The following is a 20,291-nucleotide window of genomic DNA, read 5'->3' on the forward strand; positions in this document are numbered from 1 at the left end:
GTCACATTTATATGAAATGTCAAACAATCACAGAGTGACACTGAACTAAACAATCAATGCCATGTGAGTTGTTCTTGTTTGTTCTTTATCTCGGATTTATTGTAAGCAGCGGGAGTAGAAGCTAAAGAAAAATAGTAAAGACATGAATGAATCTCTGCTCTTACAGCTTTTATTGTGCCATAATGTCTGCTTTGAAACTGTCCTCTTGCTCGTCTCTTGGATGCTCACCTCTTCTTCACCTGTTCCTTTCACCAAACTGCTGCACTCTCGTTCTCTGCTCTCGCCTCCTCTTCTGGTTATAATTAGGATGCAGTCAGCATGTGCCAAACAAACTCCCCCCAAATCGATCATGTTTGATATGATGATGACGTTTTTAACATCTTATTTATGCACTTGTTGGGTGGGAAAGAGTAAACAAAGATGGGGCATAGAAGCAGAACTGATACGTGTGGCGGGACAGTAACTGTGTGTGTATGTGTAAGCATTTAAACACTGCAGAGAGTCAAATTAACAGTAACACTATTTTGTCTAAGTCCGCCATTGTAGAAATTCATTTCACCGAAACAATAACATGGCGCACAATGTGACAATAAACGTATAAAACACAAATTCTTACCTAGCAGGAGAATAAATAATCAGTATTTTAAGGCTACTGCATGTATAGATGTCACTGCTGGCTCACATAAGCTAGCTCTGAGACCCGCCAGAGTTTACGCCACAGTTGACTGTCGCGAAAGAGTCGTAAATCACCGGCATTGTAAAACTTAAAATGATTCCAGGGCATGTTATAAAACACCCAATAGATGTACTGGATATTAAACGGTATCAAACGACTAAATGAACACAGGGTTACAATTACATGCTCACATCGTCACATCGAGAGTTTATTCATTAATCATCAGAGTTCAACAATGTGACATCCAGTTGAAAACAGCTTCACTAACGCCAGCAAAACAGGCTAACAGTATATAAGAGCACAAAAACAGCCGTGCTTATCAACAGCTCGACATATCCTCAACAACTCACCTCAGTATGTGTAACCCGTTCATGTGTTACGCCTGTTGTTCTTGCGTTGTGTTCTGGCGTGAAAGTAAGAGGCAGGAGACAGTACTGGGTCTTTGGCTCTTTACTGCACATCTGCAACACAGAAACATGTGTCTGATCTGTGTGTGTCACGCGACTGCCAGTACACCTCTCCTCCGGCCATGTTGAAAGGAGCTGTGTCTGCAGCTTCATTAACACTACAATAATATAATGAATCAAATACAACAAATTGTTTTAAAACATTAACTTAAGCTCTCAAAAACAAAAAGCACAAAATAAATAATATGTCACTGAAAAAACATCAAAAACAACTTATAAGAACAATAAACAAAATAATTCAAAAACAAATAAACAGTCAGATAAATACAATTCAATAACCAGGACCCAATATTCTGGTACTTATAGTTCAAACATTATACTTCAGTACAATTATATTAATAACCGCCATCTAACAGGCAGTACAACACTGTACTTATAAAAACAATGAATGAAAGACAGCATCTCCAAAACATAAGAACATCTCCATACCTGCAACACAGAAATATGTGTCTGATCTGTGTGTGTCACGCGACTGCCAGTACACCTCTCCTGACGAAGGAAAAAAGAGTGCATGCTGTTAAAAAAAGACTGCCGCGAGTAGCCGCTAGCAATCAGGCTAACTTAGCATGCTAGCATTTTAGCTGCGTTCTCGGCTAAAACTCATAAGCGTATATTAGTGAACTCCGCCCTCCACAAAACTTATCCCGAATGAGTCTCTTAATGACAAACAAAAACGCGGCGGTTTGGCTGTATTCACATTGCAGCTTGGGATCTGAACAAACTTTAATTAGCTGAGAGCAACGTGGCAGTGACTTACCTCCGGCCATGCTGAAAGGAGCTGTGACCGGGGCACACATGCACGCGCCTACGTCACCACGCAGCGCACACACACATGAACGCACTATACACATATGCAGCATATTTATATTACTTGGTTTTAGAGTTGGAGTATTTACATATTGATCTGAAATATTTTGCTGCTGAACAGCAGAGTTCCAAAGCGTCCCCCTGTAACCATGGTTACGCAGATGCATTCCGACTGTCACGTCACCGAGGAGAACCTGTTTCAAATGTATACCTGGATCAACCTGCAATCAGTTTGAAAAGTTTTCTGCTGAGATCCGCAGCTCGACTTCCTGGCACCCCGGGATAAGATGAGTTGCTGTGTTTTTCACGGAGAAAAAATAACGTCAGTGTTAGATGAAAAAAAAAGATGCAAGCAGAAGAGGACAGCAGATTGAGAAGAGATTTCTTCAAACGGTAAGGAGCTTCTAACAAGTGATATCTGATAAGCTTAAAACTTAAATCTTAAATCTAATGTCCAGATTCATGCTAAACTTTTCTGATTACTCCGTGTATCTGCACCGTTAGACTTTTCATCGCCACTTTACGGTAACATACTGGCGTCACTGCTGCCAGCGTCATATCGTGACGCCGTGTTACGGTAGCTTACCTTTCTGCAGGATGATACCGTTTTTTGCTGGTGTGGTATAATACTCTTGGACAAATTATGGTAACGCACCGTAGCCTTTTTTACGGTATCTCACTGGCGACAGTTATGTCAGTGAGATACCGTTATGTCGTTATGTCGTAAATTACGTCAACAAAGTAACATCATACTGTGATTAATAAATTGGTATACTACCGTTTATTCACGGTATGTCACTGTAAGCCCGCTGCAAGGTAATAAACTGCAATATATTAACCAGTAACTTACCGTTGGTACGCATCATCAGTACCAAAAATATTCATCTCTGCTAGAGGACACCGTGTCCTAACAGGCGGTCATTTACTCTTTTAACAGGTCGTAATTTACCGTAATTTCAGTTAACAGTAACATACTGTAAGAGACTGGAGGGTTCCAAAAAAGTTGGATGGATGGATACACACACACACACACACACACACACACACACACACACACAAAATATAATTCATGTGCTTTACACCACTTTATTTCAATTCTGATTCTTCCCTGCTGAAATACACATTTCCAAAATCAAAAACTGAAAAGAACTGAAAACATATTTTCATTGAGGAAGCACTTGTTTTTACTAAACCATGTAATCCATTATTTTCTCAGATGGTTGTACAAACAATAACAATATTATGTCATATCCATATCATGGCAGACAACACATGCTCAAGTGTTGGGTTTCCTTACTTATATTTTGTAGGGTCTCAAACCTACAATGTGAAGTGCCTTGGCATTCATTTTGTTGGCACCATACAAACAAACTGAATTGTAATGGATATAATATCAAGCCCCACACGTCTGCCTTTATATACACTTTGTCCAAAATACTGGCTCACACGACCAAATCATTGCACAAAACAGGGTCCACAAGGATATGGATGAGCGTGTGTGGTGTGAAGGAACTTGACTGACCTGCACTGAACCCTGATCTTGCTTTGTGGACTGAGTTCATTGATTTGTAGGGTGAGCCAATACATGTGACAATTAAAGTGTAAGTAGCTGAAATAATTTTTAACAAACGGGTAAAAGAAGGTTAGCACTGTTGCCACACAGCAAGAAGGTCCTGAGTTCAATTCCACCATCAGGTCTTTCTGTGTGGAGTTTGCATGTTCTCCCCGTGTTTGCGTGGGTTCTCTCCGGGTACTCCGGCTTCCTCCCACCGTCCAAAGACATGCAGCTTGTGGGGATAGGTTAATTGGATAATACAAATTGCCACTAGGTGTGAATGTGCGAGTGAATGTGAGTGTGAATGGTTGTCTGTCCCTGTGTGTTGGCCCTGCGACAGACTGGCGACCTGTCCAGGGTGTACCCCGCCTTTCGCCCTATGACAGCTGGGATAGGCTCCAGCGCCCCCCGCGACCCTGAAAAAGGATAAGCGGAAGTGAATGGATGGATGGATGGGTAAAAGAAGGGAAAAAAATCAAAACTGTTGCACTCAAAAAAACCTATTGGACAGAGACAGCGTCTTGCAAGATGGCGAGAGAGCTTGTCTTCATTGTTGCTCGTCTTGTGTAAATGTCCAGAAAGCATGGGCCATGGATCATCTGTGGAGACATGGGTAACAACACATTGGTCACTTAAATTATACAAGAAATTTACTAATTTCCCTAATTTGAAGTTCTCCACTCAAATTCAGTAAGCCACTGGAGGAAAGTTGTGACATGAGGGTTAATGTGAACAACCTTTCGCTTCACAGTGGTCCCAGTCTTCCTGCTTGTCCCAACCTTGGAGGTACATTTTGTTCCCTCTTCAGGGTTTATCCTTACAAAAAACCTTGCACCCGCTGACTCCTGGTATTCCAGGTTCAATACATAGAATGAACCAAAGAAGACTGACATTGCATCAGCACAGGTGTTCTCTTTGTCCAGCTCAACAATTACACGCCCCTCTGCACTCACCATCCAGCAGGTGGCGGTCATTGAACTTTGTCCTTAAATGTATAGGGGCAACATGTTGTCATTATGCAACATAAAATAATTTCAATACTTCACTTCTTCACACTGTCTAGATAGTCATAAAGCAAATACCTACGTACAGTTAATTATTAATGGCCTTATGTACATAGGTCCATTTTAACATATTATAATTGTATATAATTGGGAATTATTCTGCACATTAAACACACCTAACAAAGAGTCAGCCCAGTTAAAGTACCGGAGGTGAATCAACTGTATGGTTATTTTGGAGTTTATAGTTTGTGCTGCTGTTAAACTTTACAGTATTGACTTCAGTATTTCTGCTGTTGGTGTAGCTAGACTACTGTTGATCAGTAATATGTAATGTGAAATTTGATATTGTTACTTTGCTGGATTCACTGAGACACATGTCCAACAACCTTGGTTTATAAAGGAAATTACAGAAATTTGAGCTAACAAAACAGAGACTGGATACCTGTGTCCACGAAAAGCTCCTGTGCCAAACAGAAATTTTAATATGGTCTAATCAGCTCTATGTCATAAATGACTTCTTACCAAGCATAATCAGCCTTGGGGTGCTTGGCAGGCTTTTAACATGCAAACTGAACAATATAAATTTGTGTGCACTGAAGCCACAAAATTTAGAAATACACAGTTGCAAAAACTTCAGTGACCAATTACCTTTCCTGAATGACATATTCAATGCAAAAAATAAGAGTATTGTCAATAGGGACCAATTCCCAGTTTTTACATGATCAAAATTATTCACAAAAGGCTTCAATAAACAGAAAATGTGTGCCAACAAGAGAACAGTGCACAAAAATGAAAAGATATTTGAGCTCGACGCTTTAATGGGTTTAACATGACTTAGTCAGCACTCCGCACCGTACAGGTAGTACAAGCACACCTGAAAACACTGACCAGCTAACAGCTTTAAGCATTTGGGCGCAACCTCGGTAGTTCACCGATTCACCTGTTGCAAACGTCCAAGTTTCTATCAAGTCTCATAAATCCATCGGCAAATTACCTAACTAGTCTTTTGAGTCTCCACATTCAGAGATATTGACAATTTGTCTTTAAATGAAAATATCCTGGTAGGGTAGCTTAAAAGTCAAAACAAACAGTACTAAGAACGCATTTCGGACTTCTCTCGAATAAGTGAAAAAAAACACTTACCTTCAGACTGATTAGCAGGTTCCGATCCAACTTTAATGTGTCCCATGTCAGTCCGTTTTAGGGAAAAAGTGTTAAGTGGTTTCATTTAATTTTGAGATACTCCCGCATGGACGAGCAGCAATTTGGAGTCTAGCAGAGTTACCACGAATAGCATACGATCTTCAGATATAATCCAATCAACCTTGCATTTAACCCGATTGAACATCCAGTTACCTCTGACTACTTCTAAGTTGCACATGTTAACGGTCTCATCATCACTCTGTGCTGCAGCGAACTGTATCTGTGGCACAGAATATTTGATGGCCATGTCGTTCTCCTGCTTTGCAGCTTTTTTTGAGTCTGAATTGCGGCTTAAACGTGCAAAACTAAGAGAAGCAGATCAATATTTTCTTCTTGTTGTTATTTAATGGTGGTTGGCAACCAGCGAAAGGAGCATTAACCACCTCGAGCACTATTTTCTATCCCCAGTGTTGTTTTGAAAGTGAATACCCAACGTGTGCGTCATACGTCACGTTGTACGTCAGGTGAAGGTGTGGTGTCGGCTATCGCACCTGTCGCATTACAAAGCTTTAAAAACGTAACAATCCAACACAACCCAACGCGCTAAACTGTGATAATGTGTTACATTATCACTGAAGGAAACGGCTTCCAGGGCCTAATCCGTGGATCGGCTTCCTCCGAGGCGTGGACGTCTATCAGCAGAGAATGTACCTTAGTCTGTAACACAGTCAAATATATTCTCAAGTAATATTCAAGCATGCCATTCAGCGTGTTAGTACGAGCTCGGGAGCAGCTTGGGAGAACAAGAAAACAGAGACTGCTTCAGGTTGTCTTCCCAAATTGACTCAACTTTATTCACAAGTACAACAGTTTATATAGAGGGACAAATTCATGAGTCAGCAGATTCTCAGTTTAAACCAGTACAGACCAAGATAAGGGAGTGTCTTTCTGCCCTTGGGTGAAGAAGCATCCTTTGTATAGTGTATCAGTTCAGCTACAATTGTGATTATCTCAGCGACATATTTTCAAGGCACGAAATAAAGAGTTCTTTCATTAGTGAATTCTGAAACAAACCATCTGGCCTTCAACAGGCGTCTCCTAAAAGATTAAGAAACTAATGTAGCTGAGGGAGTGATCTCTGTGGTATTTCAACCTTGTACCAGCCTGTGATTCTCACACATCAATTCTTGGGTCAAAGAGAACAATAACTAAAACAAAGGGGCCTTATTGAATGACAGAGTTTTCCTGCATAATGTCACTATAAAACAATATCCAGTAAATGCTCCCATGGTACTAAAATACCTAACAGTTCCCCTCTTTTATTATTTTTTTAAAATAATAACTCAAATAGAAAGGAAAAATCACAAATGTAATAACATAATATAAAAAGCAAATCATAAAATGTAATAGTTCACAGCCTAATGTTCAATATACACACCAGGATCATCATTGGTAACATCTGGCACATCCTCAGGATCAATTTGTGCTAATTGCAAATACATTGAAGTAGCTGTACTAGGTGGGTGTCTTGCCAAGTGGAGCATGAGGTATTGTCAGCAAAAATGTGGCTTGTAGAAATGTGAACAGGGTTGCAGTTTACAATACAAAATAGTAAATAAAAATCCTAAGGTTAATGCAGTAGATATGATTAATAATCTAAATATATAAAAAAACACAGTTCTTCAGTCGTCTCCTGGCCTGGTCCCAGGTTCGAGAGACCTAAGCGTCGTGTGATGACAATGGGCATTTCATTTTTTCCATTATCAGGATGAAACGAGTCTATCTTTATCAGGTTAGACATTGTGTGGTACTCTAGGCTTTCTGTTCCTGCTGGATGTTCGAGTACCTTGTTGTTGTTCAGGTGGGGGATCAAAGGGCTTTCTGAGTCTTGGCTCTTTCAGGCGTTGTGTGTTAATCAGTGATTGTGCGTGTGTAGGTGTATTGAATCCGGGCGCTGGCTCGCCTGAGTCGTCATCTACTTGATCCGACGCCTTAGGTGGTTTGGTGGGGCTGGTCTTAACCCTGCTGGCATGAATCCACTGAGGTTGTCTGTCTGTTAGGATGCTGGTTCTCGTCACTGCAAGTACAGTCTGGGGGCTGGAACACGCGGCCTCCCTGAGTGCCCTTGGTTTTAGCGACTTCACCAACACCGCATCTCCTGGTTTCCACGGATGGGTTGGATCTGTGGAAGGGAGAGGCTGAGAGAGACAAACTTTCTGATAGTTATTATTCAGTGTTTCTACCAGGTTATGAACATAGTCAGACAATGCAGTGTCTATGTCCCCTTCCAATAGCGGTGCCCCTCTGGAGGCTGACCATGGTGTTGGAAACGGTCTTCCCATGATTATTTCAAATGGAGATAATTTGGTTGCTGCGGATGGAGTCATTCTAATCTCGCAGAGGATTTGAGGAAGTAGTTTGATCCAGGTCATTCCTGTTTCTATCATTGCTTTAGTCAGGCGATTTTTTATGGTCCTATTCATTCTTTCTACAACTCCTGAACTCTGAGGATGGTATGGCACATGATATTTCCAGTCTATTCCTAGAGTTTTAGCACACTTTTGAATTACTTCTGATGTGAATGAAGGTCCTCTATCACTGTTAATTTGGTGAGGTATTCCAAATCTGGGTATTATTTCATTGCACAACTTTTGACAGACTACTTCTGCAGTTTCTTTTGATGTTGGATAAGCTTCTACCCATTTACTAAATTGGTCCACTATTTACCAGTAAGTACTTGATGCTTCCTTGTGCTGGCATGTGTGTAAAATCAATTTGTAATGTATGAAATGGGAAATCTGGTTGTGGTAAATGCTGATGTTTTGCTTTTGAGCTACCTACATTAGTTCGTGCACATGTTAGACAGGTTGCTAATATGCGTTTTACTGCGTGTGATGTTTTCTCGATTACAAATCTTGATTTTATTGCTCCTATTACCCCTCTTTGTCCGACATGACTCACACCGTGAAAATGGCGGACAAGGATTGGCAGTAGTGAAGATGGGAGGGCAATCAAACCCTCAAGGTTTTTGTATAAGCCGTCTCTGTTATCTAAGGTACAATCATTACTTTCCCAGTAAGTGTAATCTAAGGCAGAGGCTTGCTCTTGTATGAATTTTAGGTCAACATTTGTTTCTAAATAGTCTGGGAGTGCGACAAGTGGCAGCTGTAAAGGCAAAGATAATACTTCCTTTCTGGGTGGTTGCTGTGAGGCAGCAGCTGCTTTCGCGGTTACGTCTGCAAGAGCATTTCCCACTGCTTCGTCTGTGTCAGCCGTGCTGTGCCCCTTCGTTTTAACAACTGCAATTGCCGATGGCAGCTGTATAGCCTGCAAAAGTCTTTGAACAAGATCAGAATTAGCGATCGATTTTCCATCAGCAGATGTGAAGCCTCTCTGTCTCCACAATGTGCCAAAGTCATGCACCACACCGAATGCATAACGGCTATCAGTGTAAATTGTTACCCGCTTATCCACATGTAACTCACAGGTGCGTATTAAAGCCATGAGCTCTGCTTTTTGTGCTGAGTGAAATGGTAATGAGTGAGCCTCTAGTATGATGTCAGGCAATGTCACCACCGAATAGCCACAAAGAAATGAGTTGTCATTTGGTTTTGAACAGGACCCGTCCACATAAACAATGACTGAGTCTGGTATTGGTGTCTGCTCTAAGTCTGGGCGTGGTGCTGTGGATTCCTGTATACGTGTCATACAATCATGATCGTCAGGGTCGTCTGAACCATCCTGTCGGTCAGAGGAACACAGCATACGAATGAGTAAGTGTGCTGGCGAATTGGGTGTGCTGTTTGCTTTTATAGTGAGATTTGCTGTTGAAGTCAGTGTAGCTTCATAACCTGAGCGACGTTGTGCGGTCATATGTTGTGTAGTTATGTTTGCTAGAATGGTCGTGACCTGGTGATTGGTGTGTAGAATAGTGTCATGTGAGAGTGTGAGCTTCTCGCAGTCCCTTATCATGATAGAGCAAGCTGCTACTGCTCTCAGGCAGGCCGGCATCCCCTGAACTACTGCTGGCAGCACCTTTGAGTAGAAGGCTACTGGACAGTAGCCACAGCCATGCTCTTGGGCCAATACGCCTGCACAGGTTGTGCCGTTCTCTGTGACGTACAGGTGGAACGGTAAGTGGTAGTCAGGCAGACCCAAACAAGGGGCAGAGGTCAGCGCTCCCTGTAATGCATTGAAAGAGGCAGTCATTTCTGTTGACCACAGTATTCGAGGAGGCTTGTCTTTTTTGCAGCATTCACGCAGAATGTGGTCATGAAAAGAACAGTCTGGTATCCACTGTCTGCAATAGTTCACCATGCCTAGGAAAGACAGCATTTCCTTCTGTGTAGTGGGCTTAGGGACAGAGGTCACAGCTTTGACCCTGTCTGTAGTCATGGAACGTTGTCCGTGAGACAGTGTAAATCCCAAATATTGAACAGAAGTCTGACAGTACTGCATTTTCTTTGCTGATGCTTTGTGGCCAGTCTGTTGGAGGTGCTGGAGTAGCATATGTGTGGCAGTTTGACATAGTTTTTCACTTTCAGCACAGAGGAGGAGATCATCCACGTACTGGATCAAGGTACAGCCCTCTGGAGGAATGAAGCCGTCCAGGGTAGCACGTACCACCATTGAGAAAGCCGCAGGGCTGTCTACCATGCCTTGGGGTAAGCGAGTCCATGTGTACTGCTTATCTCTATGTGTAAAAGCAAATATCGGCTGTGTGTCCTCATGCACAGGTACTGAGAAAAAGGCGGAGCACAAATCCACCACAGTAAAATGTGTGGCTGTTGCTGGAATAGATGTCAGTATGCTGGGAACATCTGGGACAAGAGGTGGCAGAGGCATAATGACTGCATTAATTTGCCTTAAGTCTTGTGTGAAACGCCATACGCCAGGTTTGTTAGGCTTTGGCACAGGATTGACAGGAGTGTTATATGGAGATACTGTGGGCTTTATTACTCCAGCTGTCAATAAATCTCCTATGATGATGTCTAAGGCTGCGGCTTTTTCAGCGGAAATGGGATATTGCTTGACATATACCGGCTTGTTGTTTTTCAGCTGAGCATGATAAGGTGTACAGTCAATAAATCCTACATCATTCTCACCTCTTGACCATAATGTCATGTTTTGATATTCAGCTGGCAATGTGACAGCAAAGATAGTACAATGTATGGGGTAGGTTAGATCTATGTGTCGACATGGTGCAGTGATGTCATAGCCTATGTCTGAGTTATGCGACAAAACCACTGTTTGGCCTTCACTGGTGTGAGCAGTTATCATGTTGTTGAACAGTGTGAGAGAAACAAATATGTGGCTTCCAGGCATGGGGTTACCTGGTAGTGGTGTCTGTACACGTGTTTGGCACAGTGTGTGACGTGGGGTACCAGTCAGATGGATATTGAGTTCATTCTCTGCTGAGGCGTCCAGCTGACACAGAGGCTGTTCCTTCTCCATGGTGTCGGTGCATAGGGCAGAGAAAACATAGCTGTTATCAGTGTCTGCAAACATTTCACCCTTTGTGTTAAATGAAATACACAAGTTCATTTTTGCCATTAAATCTCTGCCTAATAGATTCACAGGCGAGTTTGGAATAATTATGAATGGATGATATGTAATTTCGTCTGGTTTTGGGCCCCAGCGTGTTTTTAGAGAATGAGTTTTGGGGCATTGCACTAGAGTTCCGTTTATTCCCATGGTGTTGATGCACACAGAGGAAACAGGCCCACTATAGAATTTTCCAGACAGTTAACTTTTAGTGGCTCCACTGTCAACTAAAAAGGAATAAATCTTTTCACCTATTTCTATATCTAACGTGGGCAAGCTTTCTGTGTTACGGGACAATTGCAAATGCAGCATCGTGTGTAGTGCTTCACACTGTCCCTCGTCTTCACCTGGGCCTCCCTATTGTCGGTCCAGTCTTTCGTTATCATATGGGTGGGGATTAAAATGTGGATTATAAGGTTGCTGCCTAAGTGCAAAAGGGCCATTATTTTGATGTGATTCCTGTCTGCGTTGCCAGTTACCTTGTCTGGAAGAGCTCTGCTGACGCCTAGTGGCAGGAGCTGGTCCTGTGTTTTGTGGTTGAGACCTACGTGCTGCTGATTTGCATTCCCTCCTCCAGTGTCCTATTTTTCCACAATAAAAACATGCGTCTCCACTCCTATCTCTCCTTCTGAAATCTCCCTGCTGCGCTTGTTGAGGGGGCGGGGCCCCTGCATACATCATTTTTTCACTTTCCTCTGAGCCTTCAACATCAAAATTCAACATCATCTTAACACTTTTAGCCTTCGTGCTGTTGGGGAAAAGATCTGCACCAGCTTTTGTTTTGACAAGTGTGATAAAGTTCTTTATCTTCATGTCATAGAGATTATCAGTGGCAGTCAGCTTCAATAGTTGTGAACATTCTGGATGAATATTGTTTAAGAATGTTGTTATGAAAATCTGATCATTTCCTCCTTCAGGCGTGCATGCCTCATTAGTCCAGCAGTGTGTGAAACGTTTGATTTTATCTCTAGACATTGTGAGCAGAAATTTCTTTAGATTTTGAAAAAAGGCTGTGATTTTGTCATCGTTTATCCACAAAAACGAGGTGGTGTTGGCTGCTTGGTCATCTTTAGGGTCTAGTTCCTCTACTTCTTCAATAAGCTGAGATTCAGTCACACCTGGAATTCGTTGACATAATATATATCTATAATCAGGCCCACCCAAGTGGTGGTATCTGGTTTTACAGTTAATTTTGATTTTTTATCGGACCCGTCTAAGGTCTTTGAATTATTCTGACCCATGGTCAGTGATTTCCAGAGGGGTTTAGACGCTTGAAGGATTTAAGTTAGTTTTTATTTTGCTGTGGCACACCTGAGGTTACTTGATTTTTTGCTAGCAATTTTATCTTTTTAGTGAGCAACTTCTCACTTTTTAACGAGCAACTTCTCGTTTTATGACCCCAGGCAACTTCCTGTGTCCTTTCTGCTGGTGAGCAACTTCTTAGTTTATGACAGCAGGCAACTTCCTGTGTCCTTTCTGCTGGTGAGCAACTTCTTAGTTTATGACAACAGGCAACTTCCTGTGTCCTTTCTGCTTTAATTTACAAAACAACAGGCAACTTCCTGTGTTTCTATGTGGGCCACTAAAGAAGGCTCCTCAGCGTATCCCACTTGTTACTATGTGGGCCACTGAAGAAGGCCTCGTCAGCGTATCCCGTTTCTATGTGGATCACTGAGAAAGGCATAACACAGTCTTATAAAATAAAAGACGAGTGCCTACCTTCGTCAGGATCCCACTTCTGACACCAAAATTGAAGGAAACGGCTTCCAGGGCCTAATCCGTGGATCGGCTTCCTCCGAGGCGTGGACGTCTATCAGCAGAGAATGTACCTTAGTCTGTAACACAGTCAAATATATTCTCAAGTAATATTCAAGCATGCCATTCAGCGTGTTAGTACGAGCTCGGGAGCAGCTTGGGAGAACAAGAAAACAGAGACTGCTTCAGGTTGTCTTCCCAAATTGACTCAACTTTATTCACAAGTACAACAGTTTATATAGAGGGACAAATTCATGAGTCAGCAGATTCTCAGTTTAAACCAGTACAGACCAAGATAAGGGAGCGTCTTTCTGCCCTTGGGTGAAGAAGCATCCTTTGTATAGTGTATCAGTTCAGCTACAATTGTGATTATCTCAGCGACATATTTTCAAGGCACGAAATAAAGAGTTCTTTCATTAGTGAATTCTGAAACAAACCATCTGGCCTTCAACAGGCGTCTCCTAAAAGATTAAGAAACTAATGTAGCTGAGGGAGTGATCTCTGTGGTATTTCAACCTTGTACCAGCCTGTGATTCTCACACATCAATTCTTGGGTCAAAGAGAACAATAACTAAAACAAAGGGGCCTTATTGAATGACAGAGTTTTCCTGCATAATGTCACTATAAAACAATATCCAGTAAATGCTCCCATGGTACTAAAATACCTAACAATCACGTATATCAGGACATCTCTTCTGAACCAAGACGAAGTGGTGCTACAAAGGAATTATTTCTTTAGGAGAGCATTTAATAGCAGTCTGGCCTGCAACAAAATGCACCGCTAAAAATACAGTTTCTGCTTGTCCCAGAATTTATTAATTTTGAGAGTGAAGTTGTAGGACTGATGCTGGTTAGTGGTGTAGGTTTCATGGATGTGACACCTTGTGTAAAATGACGACCAGAGCATATTATTAGGTCAGTTCACTGTAGTTAGGCAGAGGTGTCTTAAAAAGTACCACCTTATACAAAACAAATGAAGGTCCAGTATAAGAAAGAATAAGAAGAGAAAAAAAGCAACATCCTGCTAAATGAAGTCATTTTTAAACATTACTCTAAATGTAGCCATTAGTTTTTGTTGCTGGCCATACAAAAATAAGTATACTTCAATTATATTTCCCAAGTATATCTTACCTAGTACGTATACTAATAATGCTTCTTGGGACTATATTGGCCCCCGTTTTAGTACATAACAGTATTCTTGAAATTAACTTTTAGATGTACTTTTTGTTCACCATAATTGTACTAGCATAATGTCATAATGTCTACAAGAGTATAATTAAATATACTCGACTCTATCACAATACTAACCTTACAAGTATACTATTAATTAATAGTATTACTAATGTTTCACATTGTTTGACTAAACAAATGCATTTATTAATATATGAGGTTCCATTCAGTTCAAGGAATTAAATTTTAGTGTGGCTGCAACTTACTCCTTAAGTTAAAAATTATGCTGTATATTGTAGTTTATATGTTATACTGCTTTCACAGTGAATCACATTTTATAGTAATACACTCTGAATGAGGATTTTTTTTTCTCAAAGATATTTTTATTGAGTTGAAGCAACAAAGAAAAGCAAATACACGCAGAATTGTCAAACGCCAAACAAGCAAGTTTCACAGTGACTGTTAAAACTGAAATATCAGAATACAGATTAATGACACACTCACATGTCTTATAGTTGCTTCCAGCAGTTTATCCCCTACCCACAACACTTAGAACCCCTATCCCTCAGACCAGGAAGGAAAAAACCCAACAAACAAAGCAAGAAAAAAGAAGCAAACAAATAAAAACAACTGAATGAGGATTTAAGTAATTACTCTTAGATCTACAGTAGAAAACAACAGAAATCCGGATGGTGTAATAGTATAATCTCAGTAACATCACCAATTGTTACATTTGCTGTATTTTACAGCTGTTTCCATGAGTACGGTGAGTTACCGTAAAAATAGTGTAATCTCATGGAATTTTCCCACAATTACATGCAAATTACAGTACTAAACTGCTAACATCCTTTAGAGTTTTTTACTGTTGATTTTGCAGTACTAAGCTATGGAAATTACTGCAAAGGCTAACAGTGTTCATGTTTTGAATCGGGTAATTTCATGGTGAGAAATGTCTTTGACAAAAAAAATGCAGGATTAATTAATAGCTGTATATGACTGCTAGGTTAGGACGTGGTTAGGTGCAAATACTTAAGAGAGAGAGATTTTGCTCTATTAATATTTAATGGAAATCTTTTTCTTCATAAGATTGTGGGCAAAGTCAATAAATTGTCTCCTGGCTTTCAGGTCCCCTTGAGCCAAATTTACAGTTTTTGCAATTAAGAAAAGAAAAATAGATTTAAGGTGAAACAAATTTTTTCAATTCATGGAATGATGACATTATCACTCATTCCATATTGTTCCTAAAGTTTGCAGTCTTTTTTTTAGTTAAAAGTTAAAGCAGAGCTTGTTTTTTTAGCTTCTTTGATAATGTAACTCTGCATATGTGTACATGCATGTGCACTGATGTGTGCATGGGGGGTGATTTAACATTACAGTCCCTTGAAATAGCATTCATAGTCCTTGAACTTGTGCACATTTTGTCACCTTACAACCACAAACAAAAGATGTTTTTATTGACAGTTTCAATGGTAGATTAACACAAAGTAGCACATAATTGTGAAGTGGCATGAAAATAATACATGGTTGTCAAAATTCTAAGCAAATGAAATTTGGAAAAGTGTGTCATTCTTTTCTATTCACCCCCTGCTCTTCATAGAGCCACATTTTGCTCCAGTTACACCTGCAGGTCTTTTGGAGTACGTCTCTACCAGCTTTGCACATCTAGAGACTGAATTATTTGCCCATTCTTCACTGTAAAACAGCTCAAACTCAGATAGATTGGATGGAAAGCGTCTCTGAGTCTGTATGACTATGTTTACTGTTTTGTCTATTTCAAACAGATGCCTGTCCTCACCTCTGCAGTGCTGCCGTCTCCTCTAACCCGGCATGTTTCTAAGGTATGTTTTCTTTCTTTTGGATGTTGTTCTTGTGGTTTTTCTTCAGAGATGAGGTTTGCAGTGTCTGTGTGGTGCAGCCGGTCTAGTCTAGGGGTAATGTCAGAGATTGAAACTTTACTGATAAATTGTCCAACTAAAAAAATACCGGGGTCCACAAATGTCATGTGACAACTAGGGATGGGTACCGGTATCCGGTGCCGTTATGGTACCGGTTCTGACATAAACGGTAGTAAACAGACCGAAAAGCAGCGCACATTTCGGTGCTTTATTTCGGTGCTTTTTTTCCCCTGAGATATCATACACTTTGGATTCTAGCCAATCATTTTACCTTTCCGAGGATAGTAGGCGGGCCCAGGTACGTACGTTCTTTTAGAGCAGAGCTACAGATTAAAAATGCCCAAGGCGAAGCGGTCAAAGTCTGGCTGTATTTCACAGCAAAAGATGCAAACTCAGCAGCCTGCAACAAGTGCTTTAAGCTGATACTGTGCAAAGGAGGTAACATCTCGAATCTGACGACGAACCTGGCGACGCATAGCGTTTTTTTAAAAGCCGAGAAATGCACCATATTTGATAGCTTGCTGCAAGACCTCACACCAAGCACATCTACTGCGGCTGTGGTGCCTGTTATCAGACCCGGAGTTAGCAACATCCCCCAAGAACCCGAAGACGAGAGTCCTGGCCCCTAGCCCTGCCAGTGTAGCGGAAATGATGACGGATGATGATGCAGCAGCAGCCGTTCTTCTCTGGGCGAGGAGCTTAATGTTGTTCGTGTGTAATTTACGTTGAGTAGGCTAACCACGTTATTACATTAATGCATGTAAGGTGAAGTAGCAAACACCGTCGTAGTTACATGCAGCTGTCTTCTTGTTTGATGGCAGATGCTCCCTTCATCCTGGCCAAAAAAGCTAAAATGACAAAAGAAAAAGTGGAAAACAGCTAAACATGAGAGGTTTAGGACAAAGTTTGTGTTTTTTCCATTGTTTAAGCACTGCTAACCTAACCTAAACGATACCCATCCCTAGTGACAACCTAATTGGCTTACGGGATGATGACGTCCAGAGATGGGCAGTAACGCGTTACTGTAATCCGATTACTTTTTTTCAAATAACGAGTAAAGTAAGGGATTACTATTGCAAAAACGGTAATTAGATTACTGTTACTTTCCCGTAGGAACGCTGCGTTACTGCGTTACTAAAACCGTGATTTTTTTTTTGCGAGAATGTCTCATGACAGTGACGTAAGCGAGTGCCACATTTGTGACAACAGCTGCGTGCAGATCAACAATGGATCATATATCGAGTGCGGGAGAGAGTATGAGCGTTTTCCTTTACTTTCTATGAAACAACAATTCCCACCAAGGCTTTTCAGTGTGAAATTTAGTGTATAGAAAATACCTGTGCCAGGTTGTCTCCATCTAGTGGTGAACATGGCCTCACCACTACATCAAGTGAGCTTTTCACTGTGCACAGTGACACAAAAGTCATTTAACAATTTTAAAAAAAGCAATGTTACAGATTCAGTAAGAACTGAAGTTTATCATAATCCTTCAAGTTTCACTCAGTAACAGCAGCTTTTTAATATTATTGACTATATTTTAGAGTCACATTTATATGAAATGTCAAACAATCACAGAGTGACACTGAACTAAACAATCAATGCCATGTGAGTTGTTCTTGTTTGTTCTTTATCTCAGATTTATTGTAAGCAGCGGGAGTAGAAGCTAAAGAAAAATAGTAAAGATATGAATGAATCTCTGCTCTTACAGCTTTTATTGTGCCATAATGTCTGCTTTGAAACTGTCCTCTTGCTCGTCTCTTGGATGCTCACCTCTTCTTCACCTGTTCCTTTGACCAAACTGCTGCACTCTCGTTCTCTGCTCTCGCCTCCTCTTCTGGTTATAATTAGGATGCAGTCAGCATGTGCCAAACAAACTCCCCCCAAATCGATCATGTTTGATATGATGATGACGTTTTTAACATCTTATTTATGCACTTGTTGGGTGGGACAGAGTAAACAAAGATGGGGCATAGAAGCAGAACTGAGTCCTACGTGTGGAGGGACAGTAACTGTGTGTGTGTGTATGTGTAAGCATTTAAACACTGCAGAGAGTCAAATTAACAGTAACACTATTTTGTCTAAGTCCGCCATTGTAGAAATTCATTTCACCGAAACAATAACATGGCGCACAATGTGACAATAAACGTATAAAACACAAATTCTTACCTAGCAGGAGAATAAATAATCAGTATTTTAAGGCTACTGCATGTATAGATGTCACTGCTGGCTCACATAAGCTAGCTCTGAGACCCGCCAGAGTTTACGCCACAGTTGACTGTCGCGAAAGAGTCGTAAATCACCGGCATTGTAAAACTTAAAATGATTCCAGGGCATGTTATAAAACACCCAATAGATGTACTGGATATTAAACGGTATCAAATGACTAAATGAACACAGGGTTACAATTACATGCTCACATCGTCACATCGAGAGTTTATTCATTAATCATCAGAGTTCAACAATTTTACATCCAGTTGAAAACAGCTTCACTAACGCCAGCAAAACAGGCTAACAGTATATAAGAGCACAAAAACAGCCGTGCTTATCAACAGCTCGACATATCCTCAACAACTCACCTCAGTATGTGTAACCCGTTCATGTGTTACGCCTGTTGTTCTTGCGTTGTGTTCTGGCGTGAAAGTAAGAGGCAGGAGACAGTACTGGGTCTTTGGCTCTTTACTGCACATCTGCAACACAGAAACATGTGTCTGATCTGTGTGTGTCACGCGACTGCCAGTACACCTCTCCTCCGGCCATGTTGAAAGGAGCTGTGTCTGCAGCTTCATTAACACTACAATAATATAATGAATCAAATACAACAAATTGTTTTAAAACATTAACTTAAGCTCTCAAAAACAAAAAGCACAAAATAAATAATATGTCACTGAAAAAACATCAAAAACAACTTATAAGAACAATAAACAAAATAATTCAAAAACAAATAAACAGTCAGATAAATACAATTCAATAACCAGGACCCAATATTCTGGTACTTATAGTTCAAACATTATACTTCAGTACAATTATATTAATAACCGCCATCTAACAGGCAATACAACACTGTACTTATAAAAACAATGAATGAAAGACAGCATCTCCAAAACATAAGAACATCTCCATACCTGCAACACAGAAACATGTGTCTGATCTGTGTGTGTCACGCGACTGCCAGTACACCTCTCCTGACGAAGGAAAAAAGAGTGCATGCTGTTAAAAAAAGACTGCCGCGAGTAGCCGCTAGCAATCAGGCTAACTTAGCATGCTAGCATTTTAGCTGCGTTCTCGGCTAAAACTCATAAGCGTATATTAGTGAACTCCGCCCTCCACAAAACTTATCCCGAATGAGTCTCTTAATGACAAACAAAAACGCGGCGGTTTGGCTGTATTCACATTGCAGCTTGGGATCTGAACAAACTTTAATTAGCTGAGAGCAACGTGGCAGTGACTTACCTCCGGCCATGCTGAAAGGAGCTGTGACCGGGGCACACATGCACGCGCCTACGTCACCACGCAGCGCACACACACATGAACGCACTATACACATATGCAGCATATTTATATTACTTGGTTTTAGAGTTGGAGTATTTACATATTGATCTGAAATATTTTGCTGCTGAGCAGCAGAGCTCCAAAGCGTCCCCCTGTAACCATGGTTACGCAGATGCATTCCGACTGTCACGTCACCGAGGAGAACCTGTTTCAAATGTATACCTGGATCAACCTGCAATCAGTTTGAAAAGTTTTCTGCTGAGATCCGCAGCTCGACTTCCTGGCACCCCGGGATAAGATGAGTTGCTGTGTTTTTCACGGAGAAAAAATAACGTCAGTGTTAGATGAAAAAAAAAAGCTGCAAGCAGAAGAGGACAGCAGATTGAGAAGAGATTTCTTCAAACGGTAAGGAGCTTCTAACAAGTGATATCTGATAAGCTTAAAACTTAAATCTTAAATCTAATGTCCAGATTCATGCTAAACTTTTCTGATTACTCCGTGTATCTGCACCGTTAGACTTTTCATCGCCACTTTACGGTAACATACTGGCGTCACTGCTGCCAGCGTCATACCGTGACGCCGTGTTACGCTAGCTTACCTTTCTGCAGGATGATACCGTTTTTTGCTGGTGTGGTATAATACTCTTGGACAAATTATGGTAACGCACCGTAGCCTTTTTTACGGTATCTCACTGGCGACAGTTATGTCAGTGAGATACCGTTATGTCGTTATGTCGTAAATTACGTCAACAAAGTAACATCATACTGTGATTAATAAATTGGTATA

At 41.0% G+C, this 20,291-nt stretch overlaps 1 protein-coding gene and 1 long non-coding RNA gene across 5 annotated transcripts in view; both read right to left on the bottom strand.

Annotated features, from left to right (window-relative positions):
* Positions 1-2,694, bottom strand: part of LOC147309019 (rab3 GTPase-activating protein catalytic subunit-like) — a 32,189-nt gene extending 29,495 nt beyond the window's left edge. Inside the window, exons 1-3 of one of the 3 annotated variants that reach the window (XM_086272237.1) lie at positions 2,162-2,269; positions 1,573-1,632; positions 1,027-1,137 (exon numbers count right to left, since the gene is read on the bottom strand). In XM_086272237.1, the coding sequence (XP_086128363.1) occupies positions 1,027-1,049 (23 nt within the window). In that variant the 5' untranslated portion in view covers positions 1,050-1,137; positions 1,573-1,632; positions 2,162-2,269. Of the gene's footprint in view, positions 1-1,026; positions 1,138-1,572 lie in introns of all 3 variants that reach the window. The other 2 variants (XR_015126072.1, XM_086272238.1) reach the window with 2 other exon arrangements.
* An 11,652-nt stretch (positions 2,695-14,346) lies between these two features.
* LOC147309020 (uncharacterized) lies at positions 14,347-20,287 on the bottom strand. Of its 2 annotated transcripts, XR_015126073.1 has the most exons (4): positions 18,593-20,287; positions 17,723-17,850; positions 17,354-17,418; positions 14,347-16,864 (listed from the first exon to the last, which is right to left on the bottom strand). It is a non-coding gene; the product is annotated as an uncharacterized LOC147309020 (long non-coding RNA). The 2 variants fall into 2 exon arrangements; XR_015126074.1 differs by lacking the exon at positions 14,347-16,864 and having other exon boundaries at positions 16,893-17,850; positions 18,593-18,763; positions 19,467-20,287.
* Positions 20,288-20,291: the final 4 nt, after the last annotated feature.

Source organism: Aulonocara sp. 'chitande type north' Nkhata Bay, linkage group LG18 (assembly GCF_057382095.1).
Source record: "Aulonocara sp. 'chitande type north' Nkhata Bay isolate Kocher_YH1m ecotype deep benthic linkage group LG18, A_spYH_male_GT1.1, whole genome shotgun sequence".
In the NCBI taxonomy this organism is placed as follows: Eukaryota; Metazoa; Chordata; class Actinopteri; order Cichliformes; family Cichlidae; genus Aulonocara; species Aulonocara sp. 'chitande type north' Nkhata Bay.